We start from the raw sequence: 24,121 nt of genomic DNA on the forward strand, positions 1-24,121 counted from the left end.
CTATTCAGTAGGGCTATCAGCTGTGTATCCACCAGACTTCTGCACAACACAACTGATGGTCCCAACCCCATTTATAAGGCAAGAAATCCCACTTATTAAACCTGACAGGGCACACCTGTGAAGTGAAAACCATTTACGGTGACTACCTCTTGAAGCTCATCACGAGAATGCCAAGAGTGTGCAAAGCAGTAATCAAAGCCAAAGGTGGCTACTTTGAAGAACCTAGAATATAAGACATATTTTCTGATGTTTCACACTCTTTTGTTAATTATATAATTCCACATGTGTTACTTCATAGTTTTGATGCCTTCAGAGTGAATCTACAATTTTCATAGTCATGAAAATAAAGAAAATTCTTTGAATGAGAAGGTGTGTCCAAACTTTTGGTCTGTACTGTATATAGATATATGTGCTGTGCATATACAAATGTGTATGTGATGTGTGTATACACGTGTGTTGTGTATATACATGTATGTGTTTGTGTTTGCTGTGTATAACTTGTGTATATGCTGTGTGTGTCTGTGGATATGCATGCGTGTATGTGCTATGTACATGTGTGTGTATGTGCTGTGTGTATAAATATTTCTGTGTATGTTTTATGCGCCTATACATGTGCATCTTAATTACAGACACAATGTTGTAACCTATGCCAAAGAAGCATCTACTAAATATATATTTTTTTTAGAGGATGAATATTTTTGCATTTATCCCTTAATGAGTGTAAAGATTGTTGTGGGTCTCGATTTGTTGTCAAAACTTCTCATCTAAACCTGTAATAATGCATTTTTGTCTCAGTGAAAAATAAGAAAATGTTCAAGGTCGTGATTACTTTTATAGACACTTAGCATATACATTGTACCTATTAATACATTAATTACAGTGTAATCTATAATCCCTGCCTACGTATAGAGACGCTGATGTGCAGCCTACAGGGAGGCTTGTTACACCCAATGTCGGCTACGGCGTGAATAGTTTTGGAGCGCGTCCTGTTTTTCCTGTTGGGTATTTGACATAAAAAATGCAGTATAACAGAGAGCGAGAGCCCGTCCTTCATGTGCAGAACTCCTGGCAATATTCTGGTTTCTACATTTCCCACTTTCGGCTTCTCGTCAAGTCCTCTGTGGATTGTGGAGGATCTGTCCAGATATGTACTTTCAGCTGAGACACTCAGGGATTTTTCAGATAAAAACACTTTCCAAGCATCGCTTGCTTTTCTTTGTCTTATGGGGCTTTTGAATTCTAACGTATACTCTAGTCACATCCAAAGCTGCACTCAAATTTTTATTAATAAGCAAACCACTGATGACAGTCATATTATGGGAACTTAAGTGTTTAGGGGTCACAAGTGACTGCTGTAGGAACGGTAGCTATAGATACAGGTAGCAAACACTCCCAAGTTTTGCTTTGGATTTGCTGAAATTAAATGTGTAATAAGCAATGTATAACTTAGATTCCAGGACACAGATGTGCTTTGGATGTGACTGGAGTGATTTATATAATTATTTCCATAACAATGCAAGGTTTTGCATTGGAGCTGACCAGAGTAGAACTTGTAATGTACCACACAACAAAAATACATTTACATTACATGCAATGAGCAGATTATTTAATGAAGGATTTACATTACATGAACCAATTTTGCTTTGAATGTGACTAGAATAGAAAACAAAGCACGTCATGCCATTATTTGTGTATTATGTATAGTGGCTTGCGAAAGTATTAACCCCTTTGGCTTTTTATCAGTATATATACATTTGCACTTTAGCCAAACACCACCACGAAGACTAAGGAGATCTCCAAACAACACTACGAAGACCACAATTAATAACACAAAGACCGAGGAGAGCTCCAAACAGCAACACGAAGACCAAGGAGATCTCCAATCAGCTCCACAAATACTGAGATCTTCAAACAACACCACGAAGAGAGAGGACATCTCCAAACAACACCACAAGTACCAAGGAGATCTCCAAACAACACCACGAAGACGAAGGAGATCTCCAAACAATACCAGAAAGACCAAGGAGATCTCCAAACAACACCAAGAAGACCAAGGAGATCTTCAGGCAACGCCACGAAGAGAGAGGAGATCTCCAAACAACACCACAAGTACCAAGGGGATCTCCAGACATCCCCACGAAGACCAAGGAGACCTCCAAACAACACCACAAAGACCAAGGAGATCTCCAGACAACACCACCAAGACCAAGGAGATCTCCAAACAACACCATGAAGACAAAGGGGATCTCCAAACAACACCACAAAGACCAAGGAGATCTCTAAACAACACCACAAAGACAAAGGGGTTTTCCAAACAATACCACAAAGACCAAGGAGATCTCCAACCACCACCACAAACACAAAGAAGATCTCCAAACAATACCAGAAAGACCAAGGAGATCTCCAAACAACACCACAAAGACCAAGGAGATCTCCAAACAACACCATGAAGACCAAGGAGATCTCCAAACAACACCATGAAGACCAAGGAGATCTCCAAACAACACCATGAAGACCAAGGGGATATCCAAACAACACCACAAAGATCAAGGAGATCTCCAACCACCACCAGGAACATGAAGATCTCCAAACAATACCACAAATACCAAGGAGATCTACAAACAACACCACAAAGACCAAGGAGATCTCCAAACAACACCATGAAGACCAAGGAGATCTCCAAACAACACCATGAAGACCAAGGGGATATCCAAACAACACCACAAAGACCAAGGAGATCTCCAACCACCACCACGAACATGAAGATCTCCAAACTACCACAAATACCAAGGAGATCTCCAAACAACACCACAAAGACCAAGGAGATCTCCAAACAACACCACAAAGACCAATTTGATCTCCAAACAAGTCTGGGACAAAGTTTTTGAGAAGTACAAGCCAGGGTTGGTTTATAAGGGACAATAAAAAGAAAACCAAATGTTCCCAATTATAGGCATGTTTTTTTATGTGAACTGATGAAAACCCTAAAAAAAACCATTGAAATTCCAGGTTGTGGAATAACGGAGCACAAAAAAATACCAAGGGGGCTGAAAACGTTCGCAAGCCACTGTAAATGAAGTGCACAGTCTAAAGTAAGAGAGTGTTTTGCTTTGGGTGTGATTGGAGTAGACGAGTTGATGCTGAAGTCCGTGTAATCATTTACAGATACATTTTTGTGATGTGATCCATTGCTAATTGTAAACTGAAATGTATAAACCGCGACCTCTAAGCAGAAGCAGCTTATCTAAAACTCAATCAGGCGGAGATGGAAATTTTAAGAAAATACAGAAATTATAAAAAAAAATAGCTACAACGATTCAGAGAAAAGAAGAAAATAAGAAAAATGGAGTTTCCCCTTCCAGATACTTAATAAATGACACTGTACAATCACTTAAAACGCAATTCCCTAAAGTAAGGTTGTAACTACAAGAGCCTATTATATATGAGAGAGTTCTGAGTTAATAGAAGGGAGTCCAGAGCGTCTCCCACTCTGGAGGACCACACTGTGTAATGCTTCACTTCACCAGCGGTTGTGCTGTATGGAGACTAATCTCTTTTTTCCTGATGCTTTCACTGATTGCAGCTGATCATTACTGGTTCCAGCAGAAAAAAAACATCTCAGCTCATCATTAGGGGACCCGTCTTGAAACAAATGGGGAACATCATCTTCCTAACATTTCCTTTCGAGAAACTCTGCTGTATTATTAATGCATAGGATTAATGTCTGAATAGTGAGATCTGGTTATTGAGTAGATGGATGCGCTGTGACCCGGGCAAACTGTGCAGCTTGGGGCCCAAGGGGTAACGGGGCCACATCTACCTCCAAAGCAGGTGCAATTGTGCATTATGATGAATTATTGAACTGCAAAGAATCCATCCATTGTTCATGCACAGGCACGTCTTCGGTCTGTGTCTTTACTTACATGGGACTGCCTATTTGGAAAAGTCCATATATGTTTACATACTGCTCCCACCTTACATCAGGCACTGGTGGGCTCCTTGAATACTGAATTAGATTAAGCGTATTTGTTCCTTTAATGTAAATATTTATGAGCCATTTAGAATGCAGCATTGTATACAGCGTCCAGTGACACAATGTATCCAGCGTGTATTAGTGGGAAGGAAGGTATCACACATGAGAGGCTTAGATACACACCACAGCTCCGTAATGTGAAGAGTGGAGCCAGGCAAAGAGGTGTGTCGTGTACCTGCCACAGGATCCGCTCTCCACCCCTCACCCACCCTCCCCTCCTCTGTCTCTTACTTCTTCCAGGGGATAACAGGAAATACACCTGTAACCGGTGTCACCTGTCGGCAGGTATCGGAGCCGTCGTCTGATGTAGTTCTGATCCTATACTGGGATATGGCCGGCGGGGCCGCCCTGCTCTGTGCCCTGCTCCTGCTGGCACATACTGGTAAGTCATTGGCACATTGCTCTGCACTAGTTGGCACTGGGACATTTACAATACAGGGCACGTTCCTCTACTGCAGGAAAAGCCCAGAAGTGAGGGGCCTGAGCCCCCTATAGCTACATTAGTGGGGATGCCATATGGGGCCCTATATGGAGAACGACAGAAACATTCCATGTATATCATATATATATATATATATATCCATGCAAAGCGGGGGAATTACCCATAATAATATCATTAGGGTTAAATGCTTACAATAAAAGAGAGCATTACCTAAGATATGTGAAATTATCTATTATCAGTCAATCTCTTATCTATTATCTCTATTATCTATTTAGTTTTTCACTTTAATTTTTGGAGTGCTGCCTGTTTTTTTTTTCTGATTTTCTATTTTGGAGGTTTGGACATCACCTAAACAGGTTTTATTGCACCCAGCTTCTTTTGGTAGTGGTGCCAAATTTTCTTTAATTATCTATCATCTATAATTCCATTCTTCCTCGTTTCTACTTTCATCAGCTGCGACATAAACTTGTGTCTCCGGATTTGTTAGTTCTGTGGATGTCATTGTCGTCATATATCGGATTCTTTGCAGTTGATCATATTTACGGAGGGATCGGTTGGTTTTCTGGTGGAGTGATGTGTCAGTTATGAATGCAGATGAGGGCGTATACAGTCCTGGGGCTCCAGACTCTGTGATTTCACTCTGCCATACTTCTGTGTTCTGTGTCTACAAGAGAAGATAGTATTCTGCTACAGATGGATCTGGATAAGTTGGAAACTTGGGCCGAAAGGTGGCAGATGCGGTTTAACAATGATAAATGTAAGGTTATACACATGGGAAGAAGGAATCAATATCACCATTACACACTGAACGGTAAACCACTGGGTAAATCTGACATGGAGAAGGACTTGGGGATCCTAGTTAATGATAAACTTACCTGGAGCAGCCAGTGCCAGGCAGTGGCTGCCAAGGCAAACAGGATCATGGGGTGCATTAAAAGAGGTCTGGATACACATGATGAGAGCATTATACTGCCTCTGTACAAATCTCTGGTTAGACCGCGCATGGAGTACTGTGTACAGTTTTGGGCACCGGTGCTCAGGAAGAATATAATGGAACTAGAGCGAGTACAAAGGAAGGCAACAAAATGAATAAAGGGGATGGGGGAACTACAATACCCAGAGAGATTAGCAAAATTAGGATTATTTAGTCTAGAAAAAAGACGACTGAGGGGCGATCTAATAACCATGTATAAGTATATAAGGGGACAATACAAATATCTCTCCAAGGATCTGTTTATACCAAGGAAGGTGACGGTCACAAAGGGGCATTCTCTGCGCCTGGAGGAGAAAAGGTTTTTCCACCAACATAGAAGAGGATTCTTTACTGTTAGAGCAGTGAGAATCTGGAATTACTTGCCTGAGGAGGTGGTGATGGCGAACTCAGTCGAAGGGTTCAAGAGAGGCCTGGATGTCTTCCAGGAGCATAACAATATTGTATCTTACAGTTATTAGATTCTTTAGAAGGACATAGATCTGGGGATTAATACTGATGGAATATAGGCTGAACTGGATGGACTAATGTCTTTTTTTGGCCTTGCTAACTATGTTACTAGATGGAGGCCCGATGCTATCGCATTGGGAGGGCGGTAATGTCACGATGGGGGCAGGCTTTGCAGCGTTGAGAATCTCTCCCCCATGTGCTCACCCACCTATCCACTCTCTCTTTCCCCATGTGCTGACTTCTCCCGTCTGTGCCCTCTTCTTTGACCTGTCTACCCCATGTGCTATCCCCCTTGTCTGCTGTCTCTCTCCTTCCTGTCCTGTGTTCTCCCCTTATGTGCTGTCCTGTTTGAGCTGTCTCTCTCATCCCTGTGTCTGACCGTGTACCCCAGCTCCTGGGCAGGGGAGGAAGCAAAAGACAATACTGACATTACAGCAGAGGCTCACAGAGGATACATTTTGTGAGGTAAAATATTGTTTAAAAACGGTCAGTGATATATTTTACCTCACAAAATGAATCCTCTGAGTGTGAGTGAGTGTGTGAGTCTGAGTGTGTGAGTCTGAATGTGTGTTTTTGTGCATGAGTCTGAGTGTGTGAGTGTATGTGAGTCTGACTGTGTGTAAGTGTGTGAGTCTGAGTCTGTGAATGTGTGAGTGTGAGAGTGTGAATGTTTGAGTGTGTGTGAGTGTAAGAGTGTGTGTGGTGCGTACGGCGTATAGAGTGTGTGATGCGACGGTGTTCCGCTGGTGGTACCACACAATAGGTTGGTACCAGCAGCAGTTTCCATATTGAGACACCCATCACTTGGGTGTCCCAATACGGCGGTCGGTGAACTTCCTCCGCTTGGAATTCTGGGATACGGTGACATCTGGACAGAACAGGAAATGAAAACAATACAAGACAATTATATAAACAGATATTACTGTGTTGCCGTTTATAGGTAACATTTCACAAGATTCTGTCGGCTGGTCCGACCTGCTGATCATAAACACTAAGATGATCTGTTGTCATTATCGTGGTCTTTTTTTTGCTGAGCTTCGAGCAGAGACCGGGTGGGCCCGCTACCTCTAGATCCCATATACCTCCTGCCAGTCTGCTCAACTCCACAAATTCTATTTGTTACAATGCAGCCGATGAGCAAGAGGACACTTTTCACAGTCTGTTCGTTTCCATTACTTATGTTGTTCCCTGCTCTCCACATCTCCCAGCCAAAATAGCAGAACATCAAATAACATGTCAGTGCTCAGCGTCGGACTGGAGCACCTTGGGCCCACCAGAGAAAATCATTCTTGGGGCCCACTATGTAGCTACATAGAAATAAATACAAGACCACCAATTGTGAGGTAAACGCGCTAATATCAGGGTATAATATAAGGTAGTACACGTCTTAATTATGCTGCAGGTGTTGTGGTAGCCCCCTCATAGAATATAAAGTAGCCCCCCTCATGCAATATAATGTAGCCTCCCTCATGGAATATAATGCAGCCCCCCTCATAGGGTATAATGCAGCACCCCACAAAATATAATGCAACCCCCTCATAAGGTATAATGCAGCCCCTTCATAGAATATAATGTAGCACCCTCATATAGTATAATGCAGCCCCTCCACAGAATATAATGCAGTCCCCTCAGAGTATAATGCAACCCCCTCATAAGGCAGCCCCCCCGTAGAATATACTGTAGCCCCATCATAGGGCATAATGCAGCCCCCCTAATGTAGTATGATGTAGCCCCCTGAGAGAATAATGCAGGCCCCCCACAGAATATAATGTAGCCCCCTCATAAATTATTACACAACCCCCTCATAGGGTATAGTGTAGCCTCCCTCATAGGGTATAATGCAGTCCCCCTTCATCTCCATCTTTGTTCTCCCCCTCCACCCCATCATTGTCCTCATCACCTTCTCAATCATTGTCTTTTCACCCACCACCTCCATCATTGCCCATTCCACCACCTCTGTCATTGCCTACTCCACCACCATTGTCCTTTCCACCACTACCATCATTGTCCTTTCCACCATATCCATCATTGCTTTCTCCCCCACCACCCCATCATTGCCCATTCCAATACCTCCATCAATGCTTCCCCCACCACCACCATCATCATTGTCCGTTCCACCACAACCATCATTGCCTTCTCCCCCACCACGCCCATTATTGCACATTCCAACACCTCCATCATTGCCTCACCCCACCACCATCATTGTCCGTTCCACCACAACCATCATTGCCTTCTCCCCACCACTCCATCATTGCCTTACCCTACCACCATCATTGTCCGTTCCACCACAGCCATCATTGCCTTCTCCCCCACCACCCCATCATTGCCCATTCCACCACCTCCATCATCCTTTCACCAACAACAACATTCCCTTCTCCCCCACCACCCCCATCATTGCTCTCTCCATCACCCACATCATTGGCAATCTCCAATACACACACAGCACCCAAACACACAGCACCACTCACACACACAAAGCACCACACGCAGGCAGACAGACACACACACAGCACCACTCACCTCTCTGCACGTTCCCCGCAGCTGCAGCACATCCCCGCATCTTTCTCTCTGAAACAGCTGCTCAGAATGATGACGTCATCCAGCCGTGCAGTGTCAGACAGGAAGTGCCGGGCAGGAAGCAGGACGGCATCAGATCCCTGCAGCTCCGCTCTGCTGCTAAGCTGCAGGGATCGCTCCCTGCCCGGTTATTGCCCTCAGGGTTAGCCACCCTGCAGGGGCCCACCTTCGGGGTATATCACATTCGGTATGTCCGCTCCTAGAGGCAGTGTTAACCTCAGCGTGCGACTAACACTGCTCGCTATTAAAGTGAAATGGTATTCACCCCTCTCCACACCCATGGGGGCATGGGGAATCGTGAATATTCATTTCTTTTTTAGCAGCGGGGACAGGCTCCTCTCTCCAGCTGCTGCCCCACTGGCACCAGGGGAGGGCCCCCCTGGCTCAGGGACCCCATAGCAGCTGGGTGTGCCGCTATTAGCGACGTGCTGCTATTAGAGACACGCCACTAGCTAAGGGCCCCTGAAGCAGTGGGGGCCCTAGGCAGCTGCTGGCCAGTATGCCAGCAGGTGTCAGTGCCTGGGCCCACTGGAGAATACTCCAGTTCTCCGGTGGGCCAGTCTGACCCTGTAAGTGCTTTTCCAAACTTCCCAAAAGCCTGTCCTTTTAACCGCACCTACCACTCTACCCAAGGTAAAAGATTGCCTGTACATTTAAGCACACCTACCACTCTACCCAAGGTAAAAGATCGTAAGGAAAGTACATTCTTACTGCTCTCATCCCCACAACAAGGTAAAACTGCTTTTGGTGCCCATACCAGTCTAATATGTCGAGAAATTGTCCTGATTCTTATGCTCTTATTCAGTGGGTGCTTCATCGTCATCAGCATTTTACCAGCACTATAGGAGCTGGAACTTACTTTTCCATCTACCAGCATAGAGCTTACTTTTTTCTCACTTCTCAGCATGCATTGTTTGCCCTGAACCAAAAGCCAGCTTTTCTCTTACACAGGTAAGCAGCTTGTAAGACAGGAGAACAAGAGCAGCGAGACAAAGACCAGAATTTCTGTAATCTGTTTAGCTATCTCTGCTGATAGAAGGATGACACTTGACAACAGGCAGTGGACATTAAGTTATTATACAGGATAACTGAGCCTTCTCTGCCATGTTATTCTACAGGTACAGGAGCGGTTGTGACGGTGCAGAGTAATTCCTCCAGCGATTTCCTGGTTGGCAACAACATCAGCTTGTTCATCTCATACACAGCTACGTCAGACGCCTATATCTACTGGTATAAAGATGGCATCATGCTGGTCTTCTGGCATAATAACAGTTTTACTGCATCTCCCAATCCCATAATCCAAAGTCGACTGGACATCATTGGGAACGGATCCCTGGTCTTAACGAACAGCACCAAGAATGACAGCGGAATTTACACGGTCAGCGGGGCGTCATTCTCAGATCAGTTCAACTCGCTGACGTTCCTTGTGAAAATCTACGGTGAGTCCAATAAAGAGTTATTATAGAAATACTGCAGATGATAATAACATTATATTACATAGTACTGAGTATTTTTCCCCAGGATCGCTGTTTGTTGTCAGTGAATGGGATGGAGAAGCCCGGCTAATACTTCTCTCAGCTTTGCTCCCGGCAGATACATTATGCAGGAATTCTGCTTGATACATTATAGCAAATTATTATCCGTTCAATGGTTTCTCTGGGTCCAGTAAATACAAGGTTTTTTGACCTTTGGATAAAAATAAAATTACCGTAATTAAAAAAGCTGCCTATATACTGAAAGCAAGCCGCAATGTTAAAGGGATAGAGCAACAGGTGCTAAACTGAAACATAAAAGTTTATTAGAAAGTTTTAGAACTTTTTACTACACAATATTTAATTCCTGTGTATTCCTGGCTGTAAGAATAGCTTCACCTCCTGTGCCCCTATGACAACACTCCCTTCCCTCTCACCTCCTGTGCTCCTATGACAACACTCCCTGCCCTCTCACCTCCTTTCCCCCTATGACAAGACTCACTGCCATCTCACCTCCTGCGCCCCTATAACAACAATCCTGCTCTATCACCTCCTGTACCCCTATGAGAACACTCCCTGCTCTATCACCTCCTGTGCCCCTATGAAAACACTCCCTGCTCTATCACTTCTTTTGTCCCATGACAACACTCCCTGCCCTCTAACCTCTTTTCCCCATGACAACACTCTCTGCCCTCTCACCTCCTGTGCCCCTATGACAACAATCCTGCCCTATCACCTCCTGCGCCCCTATGACAACTATAGGGTTATGTAGTGAAATCTTTCTCCTACAGATCGGCCTTTAGGTCAGTTTTTACTGTACTCTGAAATTGTATTGATGCACTAGGTGGGTCAGGATGAACATGCACTGTGATACGCTATACAGTCAGATGGCTGCACTGGTGGAAATCTACATGTGATTTATTGTAATTTCCTCTTCTGATGCCCCCACAGATCCGGTGATAAACCCCTTGGTGTTACAGTCTCCTGCCACAGCAGACGAGAGTACCCCTGTTGTAAATCTGAGCTGCAGTGCGGTCAGTGGAGGGGAGAACTACACGTGGACGAGAGAGGGGAAGTCATTACCTAGTAATATCAGCTCTGTTACATTAGATAACGGTCGGACCCTACAGATTACTGCTCCGAACCGGACGCACAACGGAAACTACACCTGCAACGTGTCCAATCCTGTCGACTGGAAAACCGCAACATGGACACTGAATATCTCATGTAGGTGAACACGTGGGGGTGCAACAGGTAAAAGGTGGTCCTGACAGCCTCCACTGCCAGCTGCACATGAGATGTCAAGGAGGTCGCCAACAAAACAGACCCCTCCTGCATACAAACCCCAGACCAGACCCTTCCTGTATACAGACCCCAGACCAGACCCTTCCTGTATACAGACCCTTCCTGTATACAGACCCCAGACCAGACCCTTCCTGTATACAGACCCCAGACCAGACCCTTCCTGTATACAGACCCTAGACCAGACCCTTCCTGTACACAGACCCCAGACCAGAGCCTTCCTGTATACAGACCCCAGACCAGACCCCTCCTGTATACAGACCCCAGACTAGACCCTTCCTGTATACAGACCCCAGACCAGACCCTTCCTGTACACATACCCCAGACCAGAGCCTTCCTGTAGACAGACCCCAGACCAGACCCCTCCTGTATACAGACCCCAGACCAGATCCTTCCTGTATACAGACCCCCGACCAGACACCCCTGTATACAGACCCCAGACCAGACCCTTCCTGTATACAGACCCCAGACCAGACCCTCCTGTATACAGACCCCAGACTAGACCCTTCCTGTATACAGACCCCAGACCAGACCCTTCCTGTATACAGACCACAGACCAGACCCTTCCTGTATACGGACCCCAGAGCAGACCCTTCCTGTATACAGACCCCAGACCAGATCCTTCCTGCATGCAAACCCCGACCAGATCCTTCCTGTATACAGACCACAGATCAGACCCTTCCTGTATACAGACCCCAGACCCTTCCTGTATACAGACCACAGACCAGACCATTCCTGTATACAGACCCCAGACCAGACCCTTCCTGTATACAGACCACAGACGAGACCCTTCCTGTATACAGATCCTAGATCAGATCCTTCCTGTATACAGACCCAGACCAGATCCTTCCTGTATACAGACCCTAGTCCAGACCCTTCCTGTATACAGACCCCAGCCCAGACCATTCTTGCATACGGACCCCACACCAGACCATTCCTGTATACGGACCACAGATCAGACCCTTCCTGTATACAGACCACAGTCCCTTCCTGTATACAGACCCCAGACCATAATATTCCTGTATGCAGACCCCAGACTAGACCCTTCCTGTATACAGACCCCAGACCAGACCCTTCCTGTATACAGACCCCAGACCAGACCCTTCCTGTATACAGACCCCAGACCAGACCCTTCCTGTATACAGACCCCAGACCAGACCCTTCCTGTATACAGACCCCAGACCAAACCTTTCCTGTATATAGACCACATACCTGACAATTCCTGTATACAGACCCCAGACAAGACCCTTCCTGTATACAGACCTGTAGTGAAAATATGTATTTGTAGGCGATGTATGACCGGCAGTAATTTATGTTATTCTGAGCAAAGGTAGCTTTTCTGGTAGCAGTGTCTCAGACCTCAGGGTGCCTTCCTGAGGCACAGAATTAGAACCATTTCACACCTCTGATGCCTTTGAAGGGAGACACCAAATGGGACCTAGTTGCAGCCTGACACTTTCTATTTACTATGGGAAAGAAAGGTTAAGACAAAGAGCATTTAGAAAAAATAATGTATTAATTGGTAAAGTAGTCATGGTCCAGTCACAAACCAGGAATTAGAATATTAACTTGAATGTCTGGTCTCCAGACTAAGCCTATAAAGTGGGCCCTCCACAAAGAAAGTTGTTCACAGATTGTGGGCAGCCAAGCTGATGTGATCCATTTTCATATTTCCTCCATCAGGAAACAGAATAACAGACTGCAAAGTTTAGATATTCCTGAAATTTTCTCCCTTTTATTTTATAATTGTTTTGCAAATTTGTATGTCAGTTGTTAGTTCCATATTTTTATATCCTTTTATTGTAAGCACTGTACTTTTCTATTAAAGCTTAAAACTTTAATAAGTTTGAACCTTGTATGCTCTAAAGAACCCATAACCTTGGAATGAGTGATCCTGGTGATTGGCAGACAGTAGTAGTAGTATTTCCAGGACTCATCGTCCGTGTGTTCGATAAGTGGTGGCAGCGTGTATGAAATGGGGTATGTGGTTTTTGTCGTGGTGTGATTTATGCTCCCATTGCAGCATAGGACAGAGGTTAAATGCTGGATTGATTGAGGGGAGATAAATTAACCCTTGCAGTTGCAACTCCAAGTCACGTGCTGAGAAGCGGGTACGTGACAAGATCCCAGACCACAACCTTCCTGTATATGGACCCCAGACCAGATCTTTCCTGTATACGGACCCCAGACTAAACCCTTCCTATATACGGAACCCTGAACACCAGACCCTTCCTATATTCGGACCCCAGACCAGATCCTTCCTGTATACAGACCCCAGACCAGATCCTTCCTGTATACAGACCCCAGACCAGATCCTTCCTGTATACAGACCCCAGACCAGATCTTTCCTGTATACAGATCCCAGACCAGATCTTTCCTGTATACAGACCCCAGACCAGACCATTCCTGTATACAGACCCCAGACCAGACCATTCCTGTATACAGACCCCAGACCAGATCATTCCTGTATATGGACCCCAGACCAGATCATTCCTGTTTACAGATCCCAGACCAGATTCTTCCTGTATACAGACACCAGACCCTTCCTATGTACGGAACCCTGAAAAAAAGACCCTTCCTATATTCGGACCCCAGACCAGACCCTTCCTATATACGGAACCCTGAACACCAGACGCTTCCTATATTCGGACCCCAGACCAGATCCTTCCTGTATACAGACCCCAGACCAGAGCCTTCCTGTATACAGACCCCAGACCAGGTCTTTCCTGTATACAGACCCCAGACCAGACCATTACTGTATACAGACCCCAGACCAGACCATTCCTGTATATGGACCCCAGACCAGACCATTCCTGTTTACAGATCCCAGACCTACCTGTATACATGTGGTAGGGGGGCCAGGCTTGGGGGGTGGACCACTGCTTACCAGACGAGGCAAAGACGAGACGGAGACAGCTTCCACTTGTAACAGTTCCGGATCTATTTGTCGTCCTCCTGATGACCACCAAACACGCACCGCAGCTTCTTTACACCACTGTATCGCCAGGCCCGGGTACCTATTCTTCAGCTCCAGTCGCAGTAACGCACCTCGCGGATCTTTCACTGGGGGCTGTCTTAGACCAATCTACCCCCAGCGCTTCACCTGCCTGAGATCGTCTTCCAATCGGTACCCCCGGAGCCTCGTCTGTCTTGCGGTACGTCGAGTCAGGGTCTCCCCCCTGGCTGCCTCTTCTCCTTGCCTGTCCTGCAGTCTGTCGGGTCAGGGCCACCCCCCTGACTGTCTCTCCTTTGTCCGTCCCCCTGGCCGAGCTCTTCTCACTTTCTCCGTCTTCTTCTGAGCTCCTCCCGGGACTAAACTCTCCTGGAGCCCCGCCTTCTTCTATTTATCCCCTCTCTCACGGGAATTTCCCACCCGGGCTCCTATCTCCCCGCCCCCCATGACTAAGCGGATTCCTAAGCCCTAAGCTGATGATAAGTCCTGTACTACTCTCCCCTGCCATATTGTGGTCATTTCACGGTACTGCACTCCCTTTTCTGTCTTTCCCTGCTGTTACCTTTCTAACCTGTCAATCTCTGTCACTAATGCACAAACCGTCCCCTCCTTCTACCAGTCACGTCTGTCCGTCAAGTCACCTTCCCCACACTATTCTACCCTTTGTCCATTGTCGTCCCGACAATCGCACTCCCTACCTACGTCGTTCTGAAGCTTGTCCACAGTCTGTTGTCGGACCGGTCTTTGGGCCACACCCGCCACAGGGGCCGAACTAAACCGGGAGCACCCTGCTCCGAGCAGCCTACTGCTACCCGCCAGCGCACAAGCCACGTGACAACTTCTTTCGGGTTGGCGAGGTCCACCCGGACTACTCTACGGCGTGTACCTCCCACTGCTCTCCCCTTCCACTACCTTCAACCATTTCTTCCTTTTTGGGGTGTCCGTGGTGTCGGGGATCTGACTTGGGACCACTGTCTGGTTTGATATCTCTCATCTCCTCGTCCTTCATTATGAGAGTCATGGTCGGCGTCTTCGTCACAACTACCTCGTACCCGGAACCTGTTGCATACATATTTTTTGGTTAAACACACTACTTATTAAATCAACTTTAACATATCGTATATATGATTACCACTATTCCAATAACAATAGGAGTTACTCAACCGGAGTAACCCCCTTTTCTCTCTCTCTTTTTCTTTAACTCCTTCGTTAAACACATTATTTCAAACATAAAATGGAACTACTCCCCCTCCCTTTAACATTAGCACTTTTTCCCACATCCCCGCTGTATCAGGAAAAAACAATAAACCTTTTCCTCAACTTTGGACGCATAACTGTCCTCTTTAGGCCTGCACAATGGTGCAACGAAATCCCAACAGTCCGGGCCATCTCCTGACGGCGGATGTTGCGCCAGTCCAGCAGGGGAACCTCACAGCCATGAGTTTCCCGGGATGTCTCGACTGTTCCCGAGCCCTGAGTGTTCTTTTTGCCCAGGGCTCAGGGGCCATTTCCCTCCTGAGAGATGAGTCAAAAGGGATAGAAGGAGCCGAAAGTGGATCCACGGCGCGCGTTCCGCGCCAGTTCTCCGCTTGGGAACCAGCAGTCCACCACCGGTGGTGGCGTGGACTCTCTCATTTCTGTTGACTTGGTGGCTTCGCTCTGTCCGGCCCCCAGCTCCTGCAGCTCCAACCGCAGGTGAGGGACCAGGGTCGTGGACCGATGAGAAGCGGAGCGGCGAAGCTGGGGCCTGCTAGCGTGATTAGCAGACGGCTCTGCAGAGGCGGCAGAGCCCGATGACCCGGCCAAAGCCGCAATCTGGAACAGGGCCGGAGCAGCCACGGACCTTGATGCGCAGGCCGCAGTTGCGGCATGGCGCGCGGCAGAGGCGGCCGCGGACATCGGTGAGCAGGCCTCAGCTGGAACCATGAGCGAGGCAGAAGCGGCCACGGGTGCCGCCGAGTAGGCCGCGGCCAGTGCCGCGATCGAACCAGGGGCGGCCGCGGAGCAGGCCGCAACTGGAGTTGCAGATGGGGCCAGAGTAGCGGCCGGCTTCATGGATGGGGCCGCTGCTGAAAGGGGGAACGCAGCAATGTGGGCCACGGGCTGGCTCCGCACCGGTGACACCGGACGTGGCGCCCCCGGGCGGGGTGGTTCGGGGACGTGGCAGTTCCGCACCGGCGACACCGGACATGGCGCCGCCGGGCAGGGTGGTTCGGGGACGGGAGCAGGGGCATCGATCAGCCCGGCGGAGGCCGCCGAGTCCTCCGCGGCCGAGCCTCAAGGAGCACAGGAGGCCGCGCGGTGCGGCCGGGTGGTGGGGGCCGCATGCGGAGCCGCTGGCAGAGCCGGGGGAACTCTCACCTTCCCCAGTGCTGCGGCCTCCGACACGTCATCCCACGGCTCCCGCAGCCTCTGTTCTTCACCCCGCCGTCCGGCGGGCCTAGCCTCCAGGCTGGGGGATCCCGCGGGGAGGCTCCCTGGCGATGTCTTCAGCGGCCACTCCCACGGCCCCGCAGTCGCTCCTCTTCTCCGCCCGTTGTCTGGCTTTCGTACCACCCCGGATCCTCCGATGACAAGCAAGAATCCGGAACACAGTCTCCAAATTATAATCCACAGGCCAGCGATTTGTAATCCACAGGTGTTTGTAATCCACAGGCACTTGTAATCCACAGAGGAACAGTCCAAGTCCTTCTAGGTTCTTCAAACGCAGGCCTGCTGCGGAAGGTGTCGTATTAGCGGTGGTGATCCTGCCGACTACGCCAAATGTGGTAGGGGGGCCGGGCTTGGGGGGGGTGGACCACTGCTTACCAGACGAGGCAAAGACGAGACGGAGACAGCTTCCACTTGCAACAGTTCCGGATTTACTTGTCGTCCTCCTGACGACCACCAAACACGCACCGCAGCTTCTTTACACCACTGTATCGCCAGGCCCGGGTACCTATTCTTCAGCTCCAGTCACAGTAACACACCTCGCGGATCTTTCACTGGGGGCGGTCCTAGACCAATCTACCCCCAGCGCTTCACCTGCCCGAGATTGTCTTCCAGTCGGTACCCCCGGAGCCTCGTCTGTCTTGCGGTACGTCGAGTCAGGGTCTCCCCCCTGGCTGCCTCTTCTCCTTGCCTGTCCTGCAGTCCGTCGGGTCAGGGCCGCCCCCCCGACTGTCTCTCCTTTGTCTGTCCCCCTGGCCGAGCTCTTCTCACTTTCTCCGTCTTCTTCTGAGCTCCTCCCGGGACTAAACTCTCCTGGAGCCCCGCCTTCTTCTATTTATCCCCTCTCTCACAGGGGAATTTCCCACCCGGGCTCCTATCTCCCCACCCCCCATGACTAAGCGGATTCCTAAGCCCTAAGCTGATGTTAAGTCCTGTACTACTCTCCCCTGCCATCTTGTGGTCATTTCACGGTACTGCACTCCCTTTTCTGTCTTTCCCTGCTGTTACCTTTCTAACCTGTCAATCTCTGTCACTAGTGCACAAACCATCCCCTCCTTCTACCAGTCACGTCTGTCCGTCAAGTCACCTTCCCCACATACAGACCCCAGACCAGAGCCTTCCTATGTACGGAACCCTGAAAAAAAGACCCTTCCTATATTTGGACCCCAGACCAGATCCTTCCTGTATACAGACCCCAAACCAGATTCTTCCTTTATACAGACCCCAGACCAGACCCTTCCTGTATACGGACCCCAGACCAGACCCTTCGTATCTACGGAACCCCGAAAAAAAAGACCCTTCCTATATTCGGACCCCAGACCAGATCCTTCCTGTATACAGACCTCAGACCAGACCCTTCCTATATACAGACCCCAGACCAGGCCTCCTGTATACAAACCCCAAACCAAACCCCTCCTGTATACAGACTACAAACCAGACCCAGACTTAAGACCACATTCCTCTTGGCAGCAAAAGGGGGTCTGGGAGATTTCCCATTTCTTCAAATTAAATGAAAATTACAAAAATATATATATCTTTAGTATAAATAATCTCCTTTATAACCAGGCCATGTTCCTTTTTTTTGTTCTTTAGTTTTTCCCCTCTGCATTTTCCACGCCAGATTTTTATTTAAACATCGGCATAGCCATATCCGAGCTTGTGTTTTCAGGATGAGTTGTAGTTTCGATAGACACCTTCCCTTTTGTTGTACAATATACAGAAACGTTTTCAATGGTGAAAAAAATTTAAGGAAGGAAAACTAGAAACAAAGCAGTGTGGGACAACCTATCAAACTTTGCATTTTCTTTATGTTTTTAAAAACAATTGTTTAATTTATCTTTTACTTTATTTTTCTTGTATTTACAATTGAGCAGTAAAACGGCAGCGATCAGAGCGCAGGCTGCGAGCGGACACACTGTATATCGCCATGATTCCTTCTCTGTTCTCTGTAGACTCGGACAGTCCTAGTCCGCTGAGCGCGGGCGCCATCGCTGGCATCGTGATTGGCTCAGTAGCCGGAGCGTTACTGCTCATTGCACTGATCGTCATTGTGATATTTTGTATACGGAAAAGAAGGAAAGGTGAGTCCACAAATAAATAGTAGAAATGGCGCATGATATAATGGCGGCGTGCACCACATGGGTCTTAAAGAGAAAGTACATTTTTACCGGAGAGTGATCATGGATTAGAAAATCATGTCTGCCTTCTTCCAAAAAAAAGTGTCACCCCTATCCCTGGCTTGTGTCCGGTATGGCAGCTCAGCTGTATTGAAGTGAATGGGTCTGAGCTGTAATACCCCATACAGCCTCTGGGGGTTCTCCGCTTTTTATAGAAAGGTGAGCTAATAGCCAATCACTGTTTTCCTGCCCCGATCTCCCCCTGCAGTAAACATATTTGTCATAAAGTGTTTCATTTCCACACAGCACCTCTACAGGAGGAAAGAAGTATTACACAGTTCTCATTGCAATCAATAGTCTGTGGGTATCCTCCAGGAAGGGAGATACTCTTTGTAGCCCCCTCTAATAGATGAAGCCCCCAAATAGCAGACCTCACTAATGTTATTGTTTCGTTCAGGAAAAAAAGAGAAGAATCCAGGTGATCTGCATAAAGACGCTTTACGCACGGTAAGATGTCGCCAAGAGGTCCAGTGTGTATTATCTCTTATACCTTCTGAGTTTTGCTTACTCTGCCTCTGCTTTAGGTATCAGGTGCAACTTTGTCACCTGATGACCCAGCGTACTTCACCTTGAATAACATCATGTACCGCAATTCGTCCATCTCTATGGGCTCCTACATCATGGTGAGTTCTGCCATTAAGCTTCTTTACATTGATATCATGATTATAACACAGCTTCCAGAAAGGGAAGGAGACTGACTAGGCAGCTTACTGTGGACTATATTTACAACTGCAAGAAGGGGGAAGGAGACTGACCAGGAAAAATGCCAGGGTCTATATTTATATAGGACACTGACTAGAGACCATAATAGAAATTATATTTATAGATGACAGAAAGGGAATATACTGAGAATTATATTTACAGCTACTTCAAAAGGGAAGGAGACTGACTGTGAACTATATATACATATCTGCCAGAGGGAGAAGGAGGCTGAGAACAAAACTTGCTGGTGGCTATAACTACAAATCCTGAAAGAGAAAATAGCTTGACTGGAGAACTTACTGAAGACTATGTTTACAACTGCTAGAAAGGAGGAAATATGACTAACTGGAAATCTTGTGAGGGTTTATATTTAAAGCTACCAGCATGAAATGAGAATGACTATGACTAACATAGGGGGAAAGTGACTGAATAGAGAACTTACTGAAGAATAAATTACCAACTGCCAGAGGGAGAAGGAGACAGACTAAAGAATTTACTGGGGACACTAAGTGCAGCTGCCAGAGGGGGAGGAAATTGACTAGATAACTTAAAAGGGACTATGTTTATAAAGCCCCCGTTACACACTGCGATATCGCTAGCAATATCGCTGTAAAGTCACTGATTTTGTGACGTTACAGCGATATTGCTAGCGATATTCCTGCATGTGATACTTACCTCCGACCGGCTCCCCCGCTGGTTATCGCTGATCGCGCGAGAAGCTGCTGGATCATTCCTCGTCGTCCACTTCCTGCGGCGCTTCCTGCTGTGACGACGAGCGACGCGTGGAGCCGGGCGGGAGGACGCTGGATCGCCGCGTCTGACAGGTAAGTAGCGATCCGCGTCCCCAGCGATGTCGCTAGTGAGATCTGCCTGAGTGGCAGCTCACTAGCGACCACCTAGAGATTCACCAGCGTTCCTGACCGCGTCATGTCGCTGGTCGGGATCACTGGTGAGTCGCTAGGTGTAACGGTACCCTTACTGCCAGAGGGGGAAGGAGACTGGCTAGAGAATTTACTAAGGACTGTATTTACAACTGGTGGTGTGTGGTGAGAAAATAATTGTGGAACTTATGTGAGGGCTATATTTACCACTTCTTTAGGGCAAAGGAGACTGACTGTGAATCTACTGGAGATCATATTTGAAACTTCTATGCATTCAATAGCAAGGGGGAGAAGGAGACTGACTAGAGATCTTACTGCAGAAAATATTTACACCTTCAGAGGGGAAGGGAAACTGACTATGAAACTTATGGGGAGGGTGTGGCTATACTAATAATCACCAGAAGGGAATGCAAACTTACTGAGAACTTACTTGGGACTATATTTACAATTTCTACAATGGCTGGATGACTAGGGAAGTTGATGTGTATTATTTTTGCAATTCATACATCTCTATTGGCTCCTATATCATGGTGAGTTCTGATATTAGGCCTTCTTAGATTGAAACCATTATTATAACACCGCTGCCAGAAGGGGAAGGAGACTGACTAGGCAATTTACTGTGGATAATATTTATAACTGCCAGAGGGGAAGAAGATTGGCAAGAAAAAAAAGGCAGTGGGATATATTTATAAATTGCTAAAAGGGAAAGGAGACTGACTAGAGACCATAATGGAAGCTATGGTGTAGTGAGGAGCATTCTCATGTGCCCAAACCTTTTTCTTTGTTGTTCATCCTTTTGTAATATTATTATAAATTACAGATGTAGAAAATTTGATCCTCGACTGTTTCCTTTCTGAGCAATAATTTAACAATGTAACTTTATTCTTTTGTAATTTGCAGAATTCTGGAGATAACACATCTGAATATTTTCGAAATCCTTCACCCAAACCTCCACCAAGCAAACCCAAAGTCAAGCATGCCACACAAGTATAACAAGGACGAACTAAGAGGAGGCATTTCCTAATCCAGAAGTGGATGAAAGATGGAGGTGGACAGCCAAAACCGCTGATAGGAGCAAACCTGATCAAACTGATGGACAAGCGATGGACCTTCCATGGTCAAAGTCTTATCTTCTCGGATGCAGCTGATGATCTTCTCTCCAAATGGAGCATCATAAAATCAAAAGTGTGACTCTCTGTGCTCCCTTAATATCTGCACAGAATTTGCTTTCCATGCCCCTTTTCATGCTGCAGCCCCTCCATTTCCCCTCTGCACCCGTTCCACATTTCCATTTTTGCGGATACGAAGTATTCATATATGAAGGATGTACTATTTATGAAGCTTTTGCTACAGTATGAGTGAGTCTTCTGGGGATACCCAAGAGCTGACCCCCTCACTGTCCCAGACCACCAGATATAGTGTCGTCAATCACTAGCCTCAGTGACCAATGTGGAGGACCTTTGGAAACTCACCTCTAAAACCCTGTGTTTACCCCTAGGACTGTCAGTAACTGTCCAGACTGATGCCAACACAAAGTCCTTACTGCTAGCTGCAATATACATGAAGTAATATATATTTATACATATAGAAAGTTACAGAAGTTTATAAATATTGTATATTGGGAGGTTTTGGAATATATATTTTTATAATAGATGCTGAAATAAAAGCAAAAACTCTATGTATTGTGTGCAGCGTCGGCCTGGAGTAGTTTGGACTCAGAGAAAATCATTCTTAGGGCCCACCATGGATAAGGGGTCCTCACAGCAGAGTCTGTCCTTATCTGTGTCTCCCGTCTTGTCAAACTGATAATTGGTGACTGAGCATTCATAAGAAAGATTATTCCCAGCTATCGACCAGCCCAAAAATCCAGTAGTCACCTGACAAATCAGCAAAATAGTCATATGCCGGGTGCAGTGATTTGTAAGCTTGCTTTGAAATCATCTTTATCGGCAGCATATCATTTTGTCTAAACAGTAAATGAACTGCTGCAAAGCTGTGCCAGCAAGGGCCCACCGGAGGATCCTTTGGTCCTCTGGTGGGCCAGTCCATTGCTGGTGGCATTAACGCAGACCATGAGGCCCACCGGAGGATCATCCAGTCTTCTAGTGGGTCAGTCCAACACTGGTGGAATGAATGCAGACCATAAGGCTACTGGAGGATCCACTAGTCCTCTGGTGGGCCAGTCCATTGCTGGTGGCATTAGCGCAGACCATGAGGCCCAGCGGAACATCCTCTGGTGGGCCAGTCCAATGTGAATTGTGTACATTTAAACCAAGGAGACAAATGATTGCCTCCATCGTTTATAGGCTGAAGATGAGCATGTGCACAATAGCTTTGTTTTCCTTTTAAGTAAATGTTGTTCCTTCCATCTTTGGCAAACATGAGAAGGGCTAGAAGTGACTCTGCCATCTCTTAGGTGGATGCACTCTCTATATCACTGTGAACCTGCTGCTTTTACATATAGATGAGGGATTGATTTGCTGGGCTCGGTGTCACATGATCTCATCCATTTGCACTGAGCTCATGCAGATGCTGCTCTCTGCTCACCCTGACGCTGCTCTCTGCTCACCCTGATGCTGCTCTCTGCTCACCCAGATGCTGCTCTCTGCTCAGCCTGATGCTGCTCTCTGCTCAGCCTGATGCTGCTCTCTGCTCACCCAGATGCTGCTCTCTGCTCACCCCGACGCTGCTCTCTGCTCACCCAGATGCTGCTCTCTGCTCAGCCTGATGCTGCTCTCTGCTCACCCAGACGCTGCTCTCTGCTCACCCTGACGCTGCTCTCTGCTCACCCTGACGCTGCTCTCTGCTCACCCTGCTGCTGCTCTCTGTTCAGCCAGTCGCTGCTCTCTGCTCATCCTGATGCTGCTCTCTGCTCAGCTAGTCGCTGCTCTCTGCTCACCCTGATGCTGCTCTCTATTCAGCCAGTCACTGCTCTCTGCTCATCCTGATGCTGCTCTCTGGCTGAGCAGATAGCAGTATCTGGCTGAGCAGTCACTGCTCTCTGCTCACCCAGATGCTGCTCTCTGCCTGATCACCCAGATGCTGCTCTCTGCTCACCCAGATGCTGCTCTCTGCCTGCTCACCCTGATGCTGCTCTGTGCTCACCCAGATACTGCTCTCTGCTAACTCTGATGCTGCTCTCTGCTAACTCTGATGCTGCTCTCTGCTAACTCTGATGCTGCTCTCTGCTCAGCCATCTTACCTGCATTGCTCTCCAGCCACTTCTGCCCTCCACTCTTGTACTGTCACCTGCAGGTGGCTACAGGTGACTGTCAATAGGAACAGCGCCCTCTAATGGCGACAGTCTTCAGATCTCCATCCACAGGGATGTGATAGGAGTTGAAATTTGGAGCATGAATTTGCAGACAGCAAATCTGCAGCAAGTGTTGATGTCATCATGTCAACATGGACCACCATGGAAAAAAACAAAACAAAACAGTAGCCTGACTTGATGGCCCAACTGATATGGCTCACAGACATACAGGACCATGATGGTTTTCTAACTGATCAGCAGGGGGTAGTAGAAAACGCAAACTAAATATTGTGTGCGCTGAAAAATTGGAATGCAACAATGTAGCCAAATAGTATTCTTCTTTACAGCTTTGTTTGGTTTAGCCCCAAAAGGGTTTTCCATCTTTGAAGATGGTTACTGTCCGATAGTAAGTGTAAAAACAAGCACTTTTGCCATTTACTGCTTATTACCATTTGCAG

At 47.1% G+C, this 24,121-nt stretch overlaps 1 protein-coding gene across 1 annotated transcript; it reads left to right on the forward strand.

Annotated features, from left to right (window-relative positions):
* The first annotated feature begins 789 nt into the window (after positions 1-789).
* Positions 790-22,088, forward strand: LOC141085311 (cell adhesion molecule CEACAM7-like). The gene is made up of 7 exons (XM_073570593.1): positions 790-4,415; positions 9,612-9,932; positions 10,917-11,192; positions 18,603-18,731; positions 19,225-19,274; positions 19,352-19,450; positions 21,311-22,088. Exons 1-7 carry the CDS (start codon positions 4,364-4,366, stop codon positions 21,401-21,403), a joined length of 1,020 nt encoding a protein of 339 aa, XP_073426694.1. The 5' UTR covers positions 790-4,363; the 3' UTR covers positions 21,404-22,088.
* The last annotated feature ends 2,033 nt before the right edge of the window (positions 22,089-24,121 follow it).

This window comes from Dendrobates tinctorius, unplaced genomic scaffold, assembly GCF_039654945.1.
Source record: "Dendrobates tinctorius isolate UK_male_01 unplaced genomic scaffold, ASM3965494v1 ptg000028l, whole genome shotgun sequence".
In the NCBI taxonomy this organism is placed as follows: domain Eukaryota; kingdom Metazoa; phylum Chordata; class Amphibia; order Anura; family Dendrobatidae; genus Dendrobates; species Dendrobates tinctorius.